We start from the raw sequence: 14,656 nt of genomic DNA, 5'->3' as shown, positions 1-14,656 counted from the left end.
TATTTTGAAGGTGTGTTTATATACAATTAAATTAAAATTATTTAAGCAAAACAACCTGAAATATAAACATCCTTCTTACCCCTCAGTGAGCCGCGGTAGAATTATAAAAGTTGGCTGGGCCGCGGCTATAAAAGTGTTCGGGAGCATTGCTTCATCTCCTACAGTTTGATGATTTGATAAAGAGCTTAACGCGGAGCCGCGATGGCTCAGGGGATCGAGCGTTCGCCTTCCAATGAGGTGAACCGGGTACGAATCCCTGCAATGGTTGGTCGATACGAATCCGCATCCGGCTTGCACCGACCACAGTGCTGACGTGAAATATTCTCAGTGGTAGACGGATCGTGGGTTAGAGTATCTTTGCCGTCAGGCTAACCGTGGAAGTTTCTCGTGGTCATGCAACGCAAACGTGGGTTAGTTCCATCAAAAGGAAATCCCCCACGAAGGCAAAATGTCTCCCAATACTTGATCCAGAAGATCCCTTGTCTTCTGGATTGGACATAAAATTACAAGGCTACGGAGTTGAACATTAGCAGTGGTAAACCCTAAAAATTGGGTCGGCTGTTTATAAAAGAGCTTCATGCGCAATCAGCTTCATATACAAATTTTAGTTAGCAAATTGTAGTACGGTTGTGAACTTATCCAAATTTGTTATACCTTTAATTGTAAATATCTTCAAATAAAAATTTCCGAACAAAACAATTTATATTAACCCTTTCTAAAACCGTGGTAAGTATATTTACCACCGATTTATAAAGACTATGGTGAACTTTTTTTACCACTTTTAATTTAGGTTTCCATTCGCTAATAACTTCAACTTTCCTGAAGAGCGTTTGAATAAAATTGGCAGCCATTTGTTAGTTTAAGAAAACGTATAAAAGTTAGAAAATGCATAATTCCTCTTGAAGATAGTAGCATTTATAAAATTTATTTTATAAATAAAAGAAAAATAAAAGTCAATAAGTTCCTAATAGGTCGTGTTAAATATACTTACCACCAAAAAAAATTCATTTTTATAAACTAAATGAGTTTTTTTTTCTTATATCAATTACTATTCTTATAACAATTTCAATTCCAAGAGTACTTTAATTTACCTTTACTAGAAATAAGTGATCTAAAAGATCTTAATAGAATCATTTGGTAAATAATGGGAGTTGGGAAGTTGGGACATAAGCGTAAACAATTTTTTTCAGTATATATAAGTAAATAATTTCAACTTTCGTTGAAAACTTTGCCAAGAAACAACAATTATTGAGAAGCAATCATCGGGGTTGGTGAGCGGCTGCGAACAGGTGGCCTAACTGCATACATATTAAACGATACCCCATCTCAGAATAAATTTAAAACAATTTTGAATATGTTTCTAAAAATACTTTCCGTTTCCTATTCGACCCTGAAAGAGTTATTTTCCAATTATGCGCGAATAATTTTTTTTATTCGATCCCTTATTATTCCATCATAAAACATGTCATCAATATCTTTCCCCCTTTAATGGACAAAAACATATAATTTTGTTTTGGACAACACGATCAAGCATTAATAAGAATAAAGAAGAGAAAAAAAAATCGATTATCAACACTTTGAATTATAACTTTGTAACTTAAGCTACTCAAAAGAATTCGCAAACGATTCATTTCCCTTTATTGATATTTAAAAAATATTTTTAAGTTAAAAGCAAATCAGTTCGCAATTCGAAACTAAAAAACATCCTTAAAGTTTTCAAAAAAATATTTAGAGCAATTCAAAATAGTTGGTGGAACATAAAAGTTACAAATGCTCCGCTAGAAGCTTTTATTCTTGAAACTGAGAAAATCTGATCTTGAACATATCCACTCAAAAGAACTCTCAAACGATTCATTTCCTTTTATTGATATTTCAAAAATATTTTTTTTTTTGTTTATTGCAAATCATTCGAAATTAAAAAAATATCCCTAAAGTTTATAAAAATTATTGAGAAGAATTCAAAATAGTTGGTGGGACATAAAGTTATGAATGCTGCGCAAGAAGCTTTTATTCTTGAAACTGAGAAAATCTGATCTAGAACTTAGCGACTCAAAAGAACTCTCAAACGATTAATTTCCTTTTATTAATATTTCAAAAATATTTTTTTTTTTGTTTAAGGCAGGCAAATCATTCGAAACTAAAAAATATCCCTAAAGTTTTCAAAAAATATTGAGAAGAATTCAAAATAGTTGGTGAGACATAAAGTTATGAATGCTCCGCAAGAGCTTGTTTTCTTGAAACTTAAAAATAACGAAGTCTTCAAATAAAAAATAAAATAATTGAAATCTTCGTTACTTAAAAACATCTTCTTTATTGCTTTATTTTATTTTTAAAAATAGAATAATTCGAAATAGTTTGGTCGGGCATAAAGTTATGGATGCCCCGTTTGCCGCTAGGAGTGCTTTGGTGCACCCTCCCCCCTTCCCAATTTGGCAACACACACACAAAAATATTCCAACTAACCTTTTTGTAAACGATGAAATTCGGGCCTTCTTCTGGTGAGGGCGTCGCATTGTTATCGTTTGTGCCCCTGACGCTTTTTTTGTTGTGTTTGTTCTTTTTTGTCGCCGTACCCTCTTCGCTGTGCATGGCTGACTGGGATATGTGCACTCACAGAGAGAGAGAGTCGAGAGATTCTTCAGACTCTGGGCCGAAAGCAGGGGCGGCGCCAGTTTGTATCCTCTGTGTTGTCGCGATCGAAGTGCCGCCACAGCAGAAGGTCGATCGAAACAAGAAGGGGGGAAAAAAAGAAAGAGAAAAAATTTTTGTTTCGTCGGATTACAGGAAGATAAAGGAAGGATAATTGCAGGATACTTTCTAAATGAGTGACAAGAAGTTTTTCAGGAATATTAATGGGAAAAATTCCGATTCCGGTTAGTAAAAATCTATAGGTTATAAGAATTAAAGAAAACAATGATCTCAAGAAAATAATTTAGATAAGTATTTATAATTATATGTGAACAAAAATATTGCTCAAGGAAATAGATGACCAATATTTAGGTTACTAGGAGGCTCCTCCCCCCCTGCTTGCACTGCTGTGGAGGGGTAGGTGAGCAGAGCAAGCAGGGGGAATTCATATTTCACTTTCAATTATTAAAAAAAAGTAATTCGCAGGTAAGATGAAGACTTAATGTTTAAATATCCCCTTAATCGAATAAAAAATAGTTTGGTAATTGGCAAATTTAGTCAAATATCGAATAGAAATAAAGCATTCTATCGTACTTTAAAAAACGAAAATATACAGTTTCAGTGGCTAGAAAAAAAAATTATAAATATGAAATATGTTTTAAAAATTACTTATTTTAAAATAAGACAAAGACTTGCACACATTACAATTCAAAATGTTTCGATTATTATTAAATTAATTACTTATTAAAAACTATTTTAAGCAGGGAATTATCGTAAAAAAAAGAGTTTTATTATCCTATTAAAATATTTTAATTCGCCGTAATAGTTTCAGAGAAAGGACGAAAAGCGCGAAAAGTAATATAAACATTCAGAAATTAAAAATTCCTCCGAATTTTTAACTTCTTTACTGCACACTTTCTAGAATGCGACTCCTCTATAATTTTAGTGACAAGAATCCAAATATTTTTACAGAAATATTAAGGGGACCGGAAAGTAATGTCGTTTCGGCGCATTAAATATTCGTTATTAAAACCAATTCATTTTTTTTTTCTCAATCCATTTTCGATCCGGCATTGAAAGGTTGTTGCTAACGTGGGTGAATACATTATTGATAAAAAATAAAATCTTGATTACAAATATCAAATGCACCTAAACGACATTACTTTTCGGTCCGCCTAATAAATGTTCATTCAAAAAAAGTACATTTTTGTGTCTGATTTCGTAACTTAAAACTCATCTTCTGAAATTAATTATGAATAAAAAATTTGCAGAAATTATTTAAAGCTAATTTCTTTATTGAGTTTTAGAAAAAGATCAGTAAATAAGTAGGTAACGACAAAGTAAACATGAATTTATGTCGAATTGTGCCAGACAATAAATAAAATAAATCTAGCATATGAAGAGATGAAGTAAAAAATGATTATTTTAAAGCTGCTTTTGATAATTTAATGCTTGAATTAATCTTTTTTTTTCTGGTAGCATTCAAAGGATTTGTAATAGCCTATCCACCAATTTAATAGACCCGTAATTTCTATCGGCGTAATGTTTTTAATCTTTTCTTTTGTAACCATAAAAGGGTTTCCGCACCGCACAATGCTCGTTAACCCCAAAAATGTTGCCCCACTTCCTTTCGAGCATGCTTTTCACCTATGCTTTATTTTATACCCCTATTTTTATACTTTGATATTTTCTTTTATAGTTCATTATATTAAACAGGGTGGGCAGCCAAATTATTCAACAAAAAATAAGCACCTTTTAAGCACTCAAAAAATATTTTCAAGCACTTTTAAAAAAATATCATAATTAGACAGGGTTGAAAAGTTTTTCACAATTGACGGTTTTACCTTGTTTTAACTGTCATATCAAAGAAAAAAAAAATCTTTCGGCATTGTTTTGAAATTTTGAATCACGTAAAACGAATTTCGTTTTCATACGCTACGGACTGACAAATATGCCGAAATAGATTGGGGTTGAATTAGTTGTGAAAACGTTGAATAGAACAATGTGGACTGTGTCTTTTTGCGTAATTCGAAGTTAAAATCAACATGGTAAAGGGAAAATCTCATGTTGAAAAAGGGAAAATTAAGCACTTTTTAAAAACATCCAATGAAAAAAGCACCTTTAAGGGCTTTTAAAAAACGAAAATAAGCACCTTTAAGCACTTTTTAAAAACGTTACGCACCCTGATTAAAGACTACTCTCGGCTTTTTTTCTTTTTTATTGTTTACCAATCCTTAGAACTTTTTTTTTATTTTATTACATCAAATAAATTGGAAATCTAAACAAAATAAAACGTTTTGTGAATAATCTCATTGTGTTTTTTAAATAAAATAAGAGAAAATGAATTTTCGTAAATTTGCCGAATGGCTAAGCGAAATTCGCCTAATATTAAAAATCTATGGGAGGTCTAAGCGACCACCCAACGCGGGGCCTCTACGTATATAACTAATTATTTAATGCTACTTTAATTATTACTCAACCTTTAATGTACCGTCGGCACATTCAAGTTCTACTAATATTAGCATTGCCGGTTTGCACCGACCACAGTACTGACGTGAAATATCCTCAGTGGTCGACGAATCATGGGTTAGAGTATCTCCTTGCCGTCAGGCTAACCGTGGTAGGTTCTCGAGGTTTTCCTCTCCATTGTAACGCAAATGCTGGTTAGTTCCATCAAAAAGTATTCCACGAAGGCAAATTTCTCCTAATACTTGATCCAGGAGTTCCCTTGTCTTGTCGATTGGGTTCAAAATTACAAGGCTACGTTGTTGAACATTAGTAGTCGTAAGCCCAAAAATTGGGTCGGTTGTTCAACGACAGTTAAAAAAGAAAATATTAGCATTGAAACGGAGCAAATCATCTAATCGGAATCTTATCAATCCCTGTATTATGATTTTCTGTTTATCATTACTAGCTGACAACACACGATTATTTGAAGTCTAACATCATCTACTGAATTATTCACTTTTTGATATTTCGCTCGAGGACGCCATTTTATGATTCTTCAATTTAATTCCTCAATTCTCAGCTTATCTCGATCAATTTTGGAAGCAAGTTTTTTATAATTTTTTTTATTGATTCATTAACATTTTCAACTAGTTATAAAACAATGTATTAAATGTTTTAACTTTAATTAAAATTTGATAATGTGGTGTAAGACCCAAGTTAAAAGCTTAGTGAAAAATTCGAAAATAATATTGAATATTGGAAATGTATTTGTCAAAGAGTAAAATAGATATTATTCAACCAGGCAAAAAAGTTTAGCACATTTTTGAAATTTTTTAAATAATTTGATAAATTAAGGGTTAAGACAATCAAACAAAATAAATTATTATTAAGCACTATACTGTTGCCAATTTAGATCCGGTCATCCGGTTTTCGGTGCCACATAAGAGAAATAAGTAAATAGATTATTGAAAAAGAATAATGAATAAGTATAAAAAAAATTTATACATAGAATTATCCTTAGAAAAAAGAGTTTCACAACTAGATAAAAAAGAGTTTTACAACTGACGGCAAAAACATTTGAGATTCGCTTAATGTTCATTATGGCAAAATACACAAAACGTTAAATTAACATGAAGAGGTCCACATTTTCGACAGCTCTCCTGACAAATTATTTGGACCCTATTTTCCAGATTGAGGCTGATTCAATTCGAATTCCTGGAGGGGAAAAAAAGCGCTTTTTTGTGCCTTTAAATCTTTGCAATTTATATATCGTCTGCACTAGTTAATTAGCATATTTAAGGATAAAAAAAAAAAGCGTTCTTTGATCGCCGAAATTTATATATCGTCTGCACTAGTTTATTGAAGGTTAGACCTTCAAACCATTACAATCGCATCTTAGTTGGTAAAAATCTAACCATTGAATTAAAAGTTATTAAAGTGTCCGATTTTTTATTTTGTGCATCATACATAAAAATAGAAACATATAATTTGAAAATTTTCTTAGTAATACTTTTTCGGAATTCGGGAATTTCATTAAATCGGAGTTGAGCTGTCCAGAAAGTCCTAAGTCATACATTTCAATTACCAACTCCATAGCCCCAATCCTACGAGAAAATAATGGTCAGGGATTTATCTTTAAGAATAAAAACCAAAGACATCCACAATTTATGTCAGATAATAGATGGTTTTAGCAATCAATCAATCCCCCCCCCAAGCTTTTCGACTCTGAAAACCGCTAGGGACGTTCTATTAGAGTAAGATACAAAGCACTTACTTTAAAAAAAAAAAAAAATTTATTGCTTTAAATCAACTATAATTTTCAAAATAAAAATAATTAATTTGAAGCCAATGATTTTGTTTTTAAAAAATAATGAAGTCATAAATATTTTACATGCAATATAAACTTGCAAATATAATGTTTTAGGTTATGATACTTTTTTTCCTTTCTGATTCTGAATTCACCGATGATGAAAGTTTTATCAAAATAAAAAACAAAAGAAGCATGTCAGTAAAACATTTAAAAAAAAAAAGCTTCTATATTTGTTGCAAGAAGAAAACTTATAATAGCATCAGATCCAGAGTTGATGAAAAAATCCAAGTTCTGTCTGTACCTGTATAAAAGTTTTGAAAAAATTTTTTTTTTGTGTGTGTGTGGTTTAAATCAAGTTTTTCCCCGGTTAATTTAGAACAAAATGTTAAACAACAATTTACGCTCTAAATTAAAAGTATTTTAGCTATTATAAGGTATAATCATGAGGAATTTTTTCAACTATTAATTAATACATTATCAATAAACAATTAAAAAACATCAACTTTCCTTCCGTAAACATGCTAACATAATAAAAAAAAGAACAGCTGGAGATTTTGACGATGCTTATACACTCATTATTTTACATTTCATCTTAACATGTAGCACAGTTCCCACTCAATTTCAGAATAAAAAAAACAATTCCCTAACTTTTTCAGGTACATTAAGGAAGTTTCAATGAAAATTCAAACTATATTTTATCAATACCACGCAGAAAACTTTTATTTTTTATTTTATTTGTAATATCAACTATTAGATTTTGTGAGCAAAAAAATATTTTTAAATGAGGATGGAAGCGTGAATAAGTTTCAATAAAATGTGAAATTTTTATAACAAATATTTGTAATGGATGTTAGAATTATTTAACTCAAACGTCAATAACACTGATTACTGTTACTGACAATTTTAAGACTAAAAAAAAGTTTGTAAGTTTATATCTATAAACAAGAATAAACCAGAAAAATTAAAATCAAAAAATACATTTTTTTAACAATTTATATTTGAGTGTTACTTAATTATTTAGTAGCATTACCTGTTTAAATACTAAAGTAAACAGTAAGCAGAGTAAAAAAAAAGAAAAGAAAAAAGATAGAGATTTTTCAGGAATTTCTCCATTTTTAGAGATTTTCTAAAACACACAGATAGGTATTATGAAATGAAGTATTTTATATGGGTATAACCAATTATAGCTAATATGAAGCAAATATTTTCCATTAATTGCACATAGTTCTTAAAGAAAATGTAGGAAATCTAAAAAAAATTATATTCAATATCTATAACTGTTGCATTCTATCTTAATTAACTGCATGTGAAAAGATTAATTTCATTTCTTATTACCTCGCCTGAGATAATAAAAAAATTCTTATGTAAATATATATACATATACACCGAAGAGCCATTACATTATGACCACCCTGCTAATAATATGTAGGACCACATTTAGACCTCAAAACTGCTAGCACCCGCCGTAGCATTGATTCCACAAGGTGCTGATAGCGTAGTCTGAGGTATCTGGTACCAAGCGCTTACGAACTGGTCCTGCAATTTCCTCACATTGCAGGGGGGTAGCGTGGCAGAACTAATTTGGTTTTCCAAGTAGGACCACAAATGCTCTATTGGATTAAGGTCAGGTGAATTTGGGGGCCAAGACATGACTTGAAAGTCACTGGAATCTTCCTCGACGATTTGAACCTTATGACATGGTGCATTATCCTGTTGGTAAACACCATCCCCCGCAGGAAAAACTGTTGCCATGAATGGGTGAACCTGGTCTGCAAATATGTTGAAGTAGCTTACAGACGTCAGGGATTGTTCTATGAGGATTATGGGTCCTAATGTGTCCCATGAAAACATTGTTCCTGGGTGAGAAACCATGAGAACCTGGGCGAGCCCACAGTTATAGATGGAGGGTGGTCATAATGTAATTGCTCTTCGGTGTATATTTTAATTTTTTAAGGTAGAGTAGATTTTTTTTTTGATATCACTAAAAGACATACTACTCATTTATATTATCAACACCATTTCAAAAATACAAAGCTACTTCATAAAGTAATATTCAACTATGGATTGAGTATATTAGAACTTAACAATTATTAAAATTAAAAATATTAAATTTTGACATAAATTAATTTATTTTTTGCTTCGATTTAGCATTCTTTTTGAAAGAATTAAAGTGACTTTTACCCTAATATAAATAAAAATTTATAATTAAAATGTTATATTTTAGTAATGTGTAAAATAATGAGTACCACTTTGTTTGTTAGTATATATGAAAAATCTCCTACTTTAGAATTATTTACTGTCATTAATTAACTGCATTCAATTTACAATATTTTGTTTCAACTTAGTAAAATGATAATGTTTTCTTCCTGAATTGAATTAATACAAACTTTAAGGTGAACATAAAATTTAAAGTAATATATTTTTCAATTCAAAAATATTATAATGATAAAAATTACAAAAATCGTTAAGCTGACTGGATACTTATGTGTATATAAAATATTAAAGGTATATTTTACTACTAATGATTTAATGATAAATAAGGAACATAAAACTTTTTCGGTCATTTGCTTAACACAATGAAGCTTTAAGCATAGCAATATGTTAACAATGCAGCATTAAATAAAATAATATACGTTGATTAAATTTTAAATGAATTAATATTTTTAAATTATGATTTTTTATATAAACACTGTAATTTGGAAATATTGGAATCAATTTAAACATACTACGTACAATAATTGTTTACGCTGATAACAGTAAAAATCTTAAAGTAAACTAAAAAATAAAATTCTGAAAAGCAATTCCTTGTCATTTATCCTTTTGATAGCAGCAAGCATAATGCATACAGAAACTTTTGATTTTAACTTGATCTATAATTATATTTTTTCAATTATTTTAAAAAGTATCTGAGCTCTATTATTTCATTATTTATTGCTTCTCTTTGAATACATTATGACTTAACTTAAAATTAACTCACATTAATTATTTTTCAGAAGAGCAATAATATATAAATTTTTAAAAATTATGTATCACATTTATTTCTTTAAAGTGACATTTTTTAACTTGATCTATAATTATATTTTTTCAATTATTTTAAAAAGTATCTGAGCTCTATTATTTCATTATTTATTGCTTTTTTTTAAATACATTATGACTTAACTTAAAATTAACTTACATTAATTATTTTTTAGAAGAGCAATAATATATAAATTTTAAAAAATTATGTATCACATTTATTTCTTTAAAGTGACACAGACTCACATTAGCATTTTAACTCAAGATGAAAGTTTTTAAGGGAAATTTATTATTTTTTTCTTCTGTAATATGCACTTATGTAAGTAATTTAAAAGGGTTTTTTTTCCCTAAAAAAAATAGTCAATTTTTTTTTTAGATAAATAAACTGCTTGGTTAAAATTGTGGTTTAAATCACATTCGTCTAATCCAGCCACCCCTGACTCGTAGCATTCAGTTAAAAAAAAAGAGTTTAATTTTAAAACACCTTATTAGATTAGTGGCTTATAAAACCAACAATTCTGATTGCAGCTTATAAATTAGTTTCTTTAAATTGTTCCAGAAGAGATGGCAAAAATAATTTCGAACATATTTATCTAGGCAGTTTTTCTGAAATGTTTCCCATTTTTAAACATAAAATTTCATTAACTCAGTTTAAGTTTCATTTGTGACACATTACATTTTCATGGAAATGGGTCACAAATATTTTACTTTACATAAAACCTTTGCTCAAACATCTTCGCACGAACTACAAACATCCCTAATTGAATTTTGCCATGGACCCTAGGGGTTCATAGGAACCACTGGTTCTATGAACTTGGGGAACCTATGGTTTAAACTAATAAAAGTTGATGAATGATATATTTAAAAAAAAAAAATGTAAACTGTAGAAACGAAGATATTTGCCACAAAAAAAGAGAAAAATATAATACTAAGCTATTACAGGGTGCATAGCCAGATTTTTAAACAAAAAATAAGCAACTTTTAAGTATTGAAAACTATTTTTAATCACTCTCCGAAAAAAAAAATCATAATTAGGATCTGTGCAGTAATAAAAATAATTTTTTTCTATTGTTGAAAGTTCCTAAATTATAAACATAAAATCAATAAAATTCAAAAACATTTTCAAAACCTTTACACAATCATGATAAAATAAATAATTTCTCATAAATATTGGAGAGAAAATAGGGGAAATCATGCATTTTTTGTAATTCAGAACGACAACCGACACAGGCAATGAAAAAATATCTTTTTGAAAGATAGAAAATTATGCATTTTTTACAAACCCCGAATTAAAAAAAGCACCTTAAAGGGCTTTTAAAAAACGCAAATAAAAAATAAGCACTTTTTAAAAACACTAGTCTGTGTTACTTTAAAGAAATAAATGTGATAGTAGAATTGTATTAGTATGATTTTATCATAAAAAGAGAACTGGCCTTTTATATCAAATATATATCACTGATTCTATCGAAAATACCCTAGCAGCAAAATAACTTGGCCCCTCACTGGACCAATATTCACTAACCTTGGCTATATGAGGGTTCAAAGGGCCAATATGGGTCCGATATAGAATTGTTCGATTCCCTCGATATTTTACAACCAATATTGACCCTATTTAGATTTGTCAGATTAACCCAATATAAGCCCTATGTAGATCGATATTGACACAGCATAGGACCAACATTATAAAATCTAGTCATCCCAACATTGTTGGTTTGGAGCATGTTCATATAAGATCCATATTGAGCCCAAATGGGGCCAAGGTATAATTGTTGCAGGGTTGGGGTTTTGGACAGGGCATTTGGGTTTTACTGTCTTAAACTGCCCTTAACTGACTAAAATTGTCCAAAACCTTGTACATTGGTAATATACAAGGTAATATTTCTATATGTCTATCCACTGTACACATAATAATTACATATATTAACAAAATGTTGATACTTTTTATACAATTTGCTTTAACTTATTAAAGGAAAATACAATAGGAAAAGATTTATAGCTTATAAATTATTTGAAGCTCCACAGTTCATTGAAGAACAAAAAGGAATATATTATCCCTTAAATATGCTTTTAATACCAATAAATTATGTTTTTGCATAAGGGTAAATAATGCAATATTAAAAATAACAATAAACTTTTTTAATAAAACCAAAACTTGCCTTCATTTTGTTTCTTGTTCAAAAACTAACATTTTATTTTTCACAATATTCCTTTTTAAAAATTGTGACATAAATTGAGTGAATAGGTTTTGGACAAGATGGTTTAAACTGCGGATTAATCCATTCTGTCCTAAACCTTGCCACTCTGTGCTAGGGTAGTAAATATCCACCATTTGTTTACTTGTAAAAATTAAACAATAACATTAAGAGTGTATTAAAACACAATTCTTTCAACAATTTAATTCGACTGAAAAGAAGCTTTTTCAAAGAAAAACTCAAGGTTGTATAGATTGTCTACAATAAGAACCCCCTCCCCCACCTGCCACAAAGTCTGAGGTCGTCTGCTGCTATGGAAACAAGAATAGTGCATTCCAGGCAGGGTAGCAGCTCTTCACTCTAGGGCTAACACAATAGAACACAGGAAAAAGATTACCTTTCGCTCGCCAACTTGTCCAAATCAGTGACTCACCCCTACTTGAAATAGTTGTATGTCGTTACCATAGTCGCCGCCACGGGTCAAGACGAATGGCTAGGGGTGTTTTTATTTTAGACAAACTATAAGTCACAATTGTTTTAACAATTGAGTTAAACTGCAAAGAAAAACTCAAAGCTGTAGTGCTTAAACTGTAGAAATTGTGCTAAAAAATTAGGATATACAATTACCCTTGAAATTTCCAGCAAAAATGACAGGAAATATCTTTTATAGTAAAAATTTAAGGGAAAAAAAAATAAACAGTGCAATTACTTAAAACTTTTTATTAAATTTATCTAACAGATAATTTTCAAGAACTGAAAAAATGTCTCTTCAAAATCTGTTTACAGCCATGAATTACTTGTTTACAACTGAAGCTTATTGTGTATAAATTAACATCATCACTTAAAAACAACTGTAGATTCTTAACAGTAAAAATATTTATAATAAAAGCAGATTATGTTTTTGAAATTTTTTTTAATAATACATTCAAGTGATAAAATAATTATTAGCAAAAAAAAGCATAGAAATACATGCAGTAGAGTATTTAGTAGTTAAAATAATGCAATAAATTATACACAGGAATTTTTATTTTTAAATAGTAAAAAAGACAGAAAATTCTACATCATTTAATTTTTTTTTTTAGTTTTTAAAAATTTGCTTATTTTTGTAATTTACAATACAAACTTTAATAGTTTACTACAAAAGATTAAAAATTTCTGACTCATATAAATAAAAATACAAAAATCTACAGAATATAGAGGTGACAGTGATATTATAAAAAAAAAAACATTTGGACATCGAAACATGTTATTTTCATGAACCACACATAGAAAAAAAGTGTCAGATTACAAATTTTAATAAAATAAAAATTTTCCAATAACTTCAATTTTTGATCCTTTAACACATTTATTTTATTTAATAAAAAAAATTTCTATCATGTACTAAAATGATTAAAAACTGCTAGTTCAAAAAAGTAAAAAATATATTATAGATCTTCTAATCACGAGAGACACAACATAATAAATCATAAATGGGTGTTTTTGAATATTTAGATATTTTAATAATGAAGAAACCTAATAATTCTCAATGATAACATTTTTTTGAGGATTGCATCACTGATTACTTTAAAGTTACAGTCAGAATGGATAGTTTTAATCAGAAATAAGGAAGAAAAAAAAAAGCAATTTAAAATGGCACTGATTTTGGACAAATCTAGGCCCTTCTTCGCAGTGATTTTCTTGGCCTTCACACTCATTCAAATAACATCCACTAAATTAGGAAACCATCGCCTAGATCTATCCCCTGGCACATTTATTCTTTGGCAAAACAATCACATTGTAAACAAGCAAAAAAAAAACAATAAAAGTTTGGGATTAAAGTATGATTATAATTTAATTATTGTAGTTCTGTGATCATATTGAGTTTGGAACAACAAAGTTAGAAAGATTTTTAAAATCATCAAAACATAGAAAATTGTAATAAGTTTATTGTTCAAAACTGATGCTCTCACATAGCATATTTCCGACTCCATTCTTTAGCAAGTTCATTGTACTTTTCTCTGTCAGTCTTGTAGATGCGAGCTATTTCGGGTACTAATGGATCGTCAGGATTCGGATCACATAACAAAGAACAGATCGACAACAGAACTTTCGATATAGTTAAGGCGGGTGACCACTGCGACCGCAAAATGTCCAAGCAAATACTTCCATTACTGTTGATATTAGGATGGTATATCCTAGTAGTGAAAGCTACTTTTGGCGGTTTAAAGGGATAGTCGGGTGGGAAATGGATTGTAAGAAAGAAAACACCGCCTTGGTATGGACTATCTGGTGGGCCCATAATAGTCGCCTGCCAGTGAAAAAGATCATCTCCAACTGGGCCAGCTGAACATTGAGCCGGAGGATCTCTTTTTAAATCTTCCAATTCCTTTTTTATGCGCTTCAAGGCCATTTTAATAATTATATCAATGAATGATTAATTATATACAACTGCACTTTTTATTTACTAGAATGTGAGTTTTGAATTGCAAGTGAAATTTAATTCATAAAACTCGAAGAAACATTACTTTTTTTAGTGAAACCAGAGATGGATGAAGGGATGAGCTGAGCTAAATTTTGGCCAGTG

The 14,656-nt window shown here is 29.8% G+C and overlaps 2 protein-coding genes across 2 annotated transcripts in view; both read right to left on the bottom strand.

Moving 5' to 3' along the window:
• Window positions 1–2,701, bottom strand: part of LOC107447701 (regulator of G protein signaling 7-like) — a 73,366-nt gene extending 70,665 nt beyond the window's left edge. The window contains exon 1 of the mRNA XM_087164408.1: window positions 2,464–2,701. Within this exon, the coding sequence (XP_087020534.1) occupies window positions 2,464–2,589 (126 nt within the window). The 5' untranslated portion in view covers window positions 2,590–2,701. The remainder of the gene's footprint in view (window positions 1–2,463) is intronic.
• Window positions 2,702–12,798: 10,097 nt separating this feature from the next.
• LOC107447703 (ubiquitin-conjugating enzyme E2-17 kDa) lies at window positions 12,799–14,482 on the bottom strand. The gene has a single exon (XM_016062689.5). It carries the CDS (start codon window positions 14,480–14,482, stop codon window positions 14,039–14,041), a length of 444 nt encoding a protein of 147 aa, XP_015918175.1. The 3' UTR covers window positions 12,799–14,038.
• Window positions 14,483–14,656: the final 174 nt, after the last annotated feature.

The sequence above is a fragment of the Parasteatoda tepidariorum genome, chromosome 5 (assembly GCF_982258835.1).
Source record: "Parasteatoda tepidariorum strain Cologne lab strain chromosome 5, Ptep-v5.0, whole genome shotgun sequence".
Classification (NCBI taxonomy): domain Eukaryota; kingdom Metazoa; phylum Arthropoda; class Arachnida; order Araneae; family Theridiidae; genus Parasteatoda; species Parasteatoda tepidariorum.
Note: the sequence above shows the minus strand (reverse complement) of the source record. Positions and strands in the feature narration are given on the sequence as shown.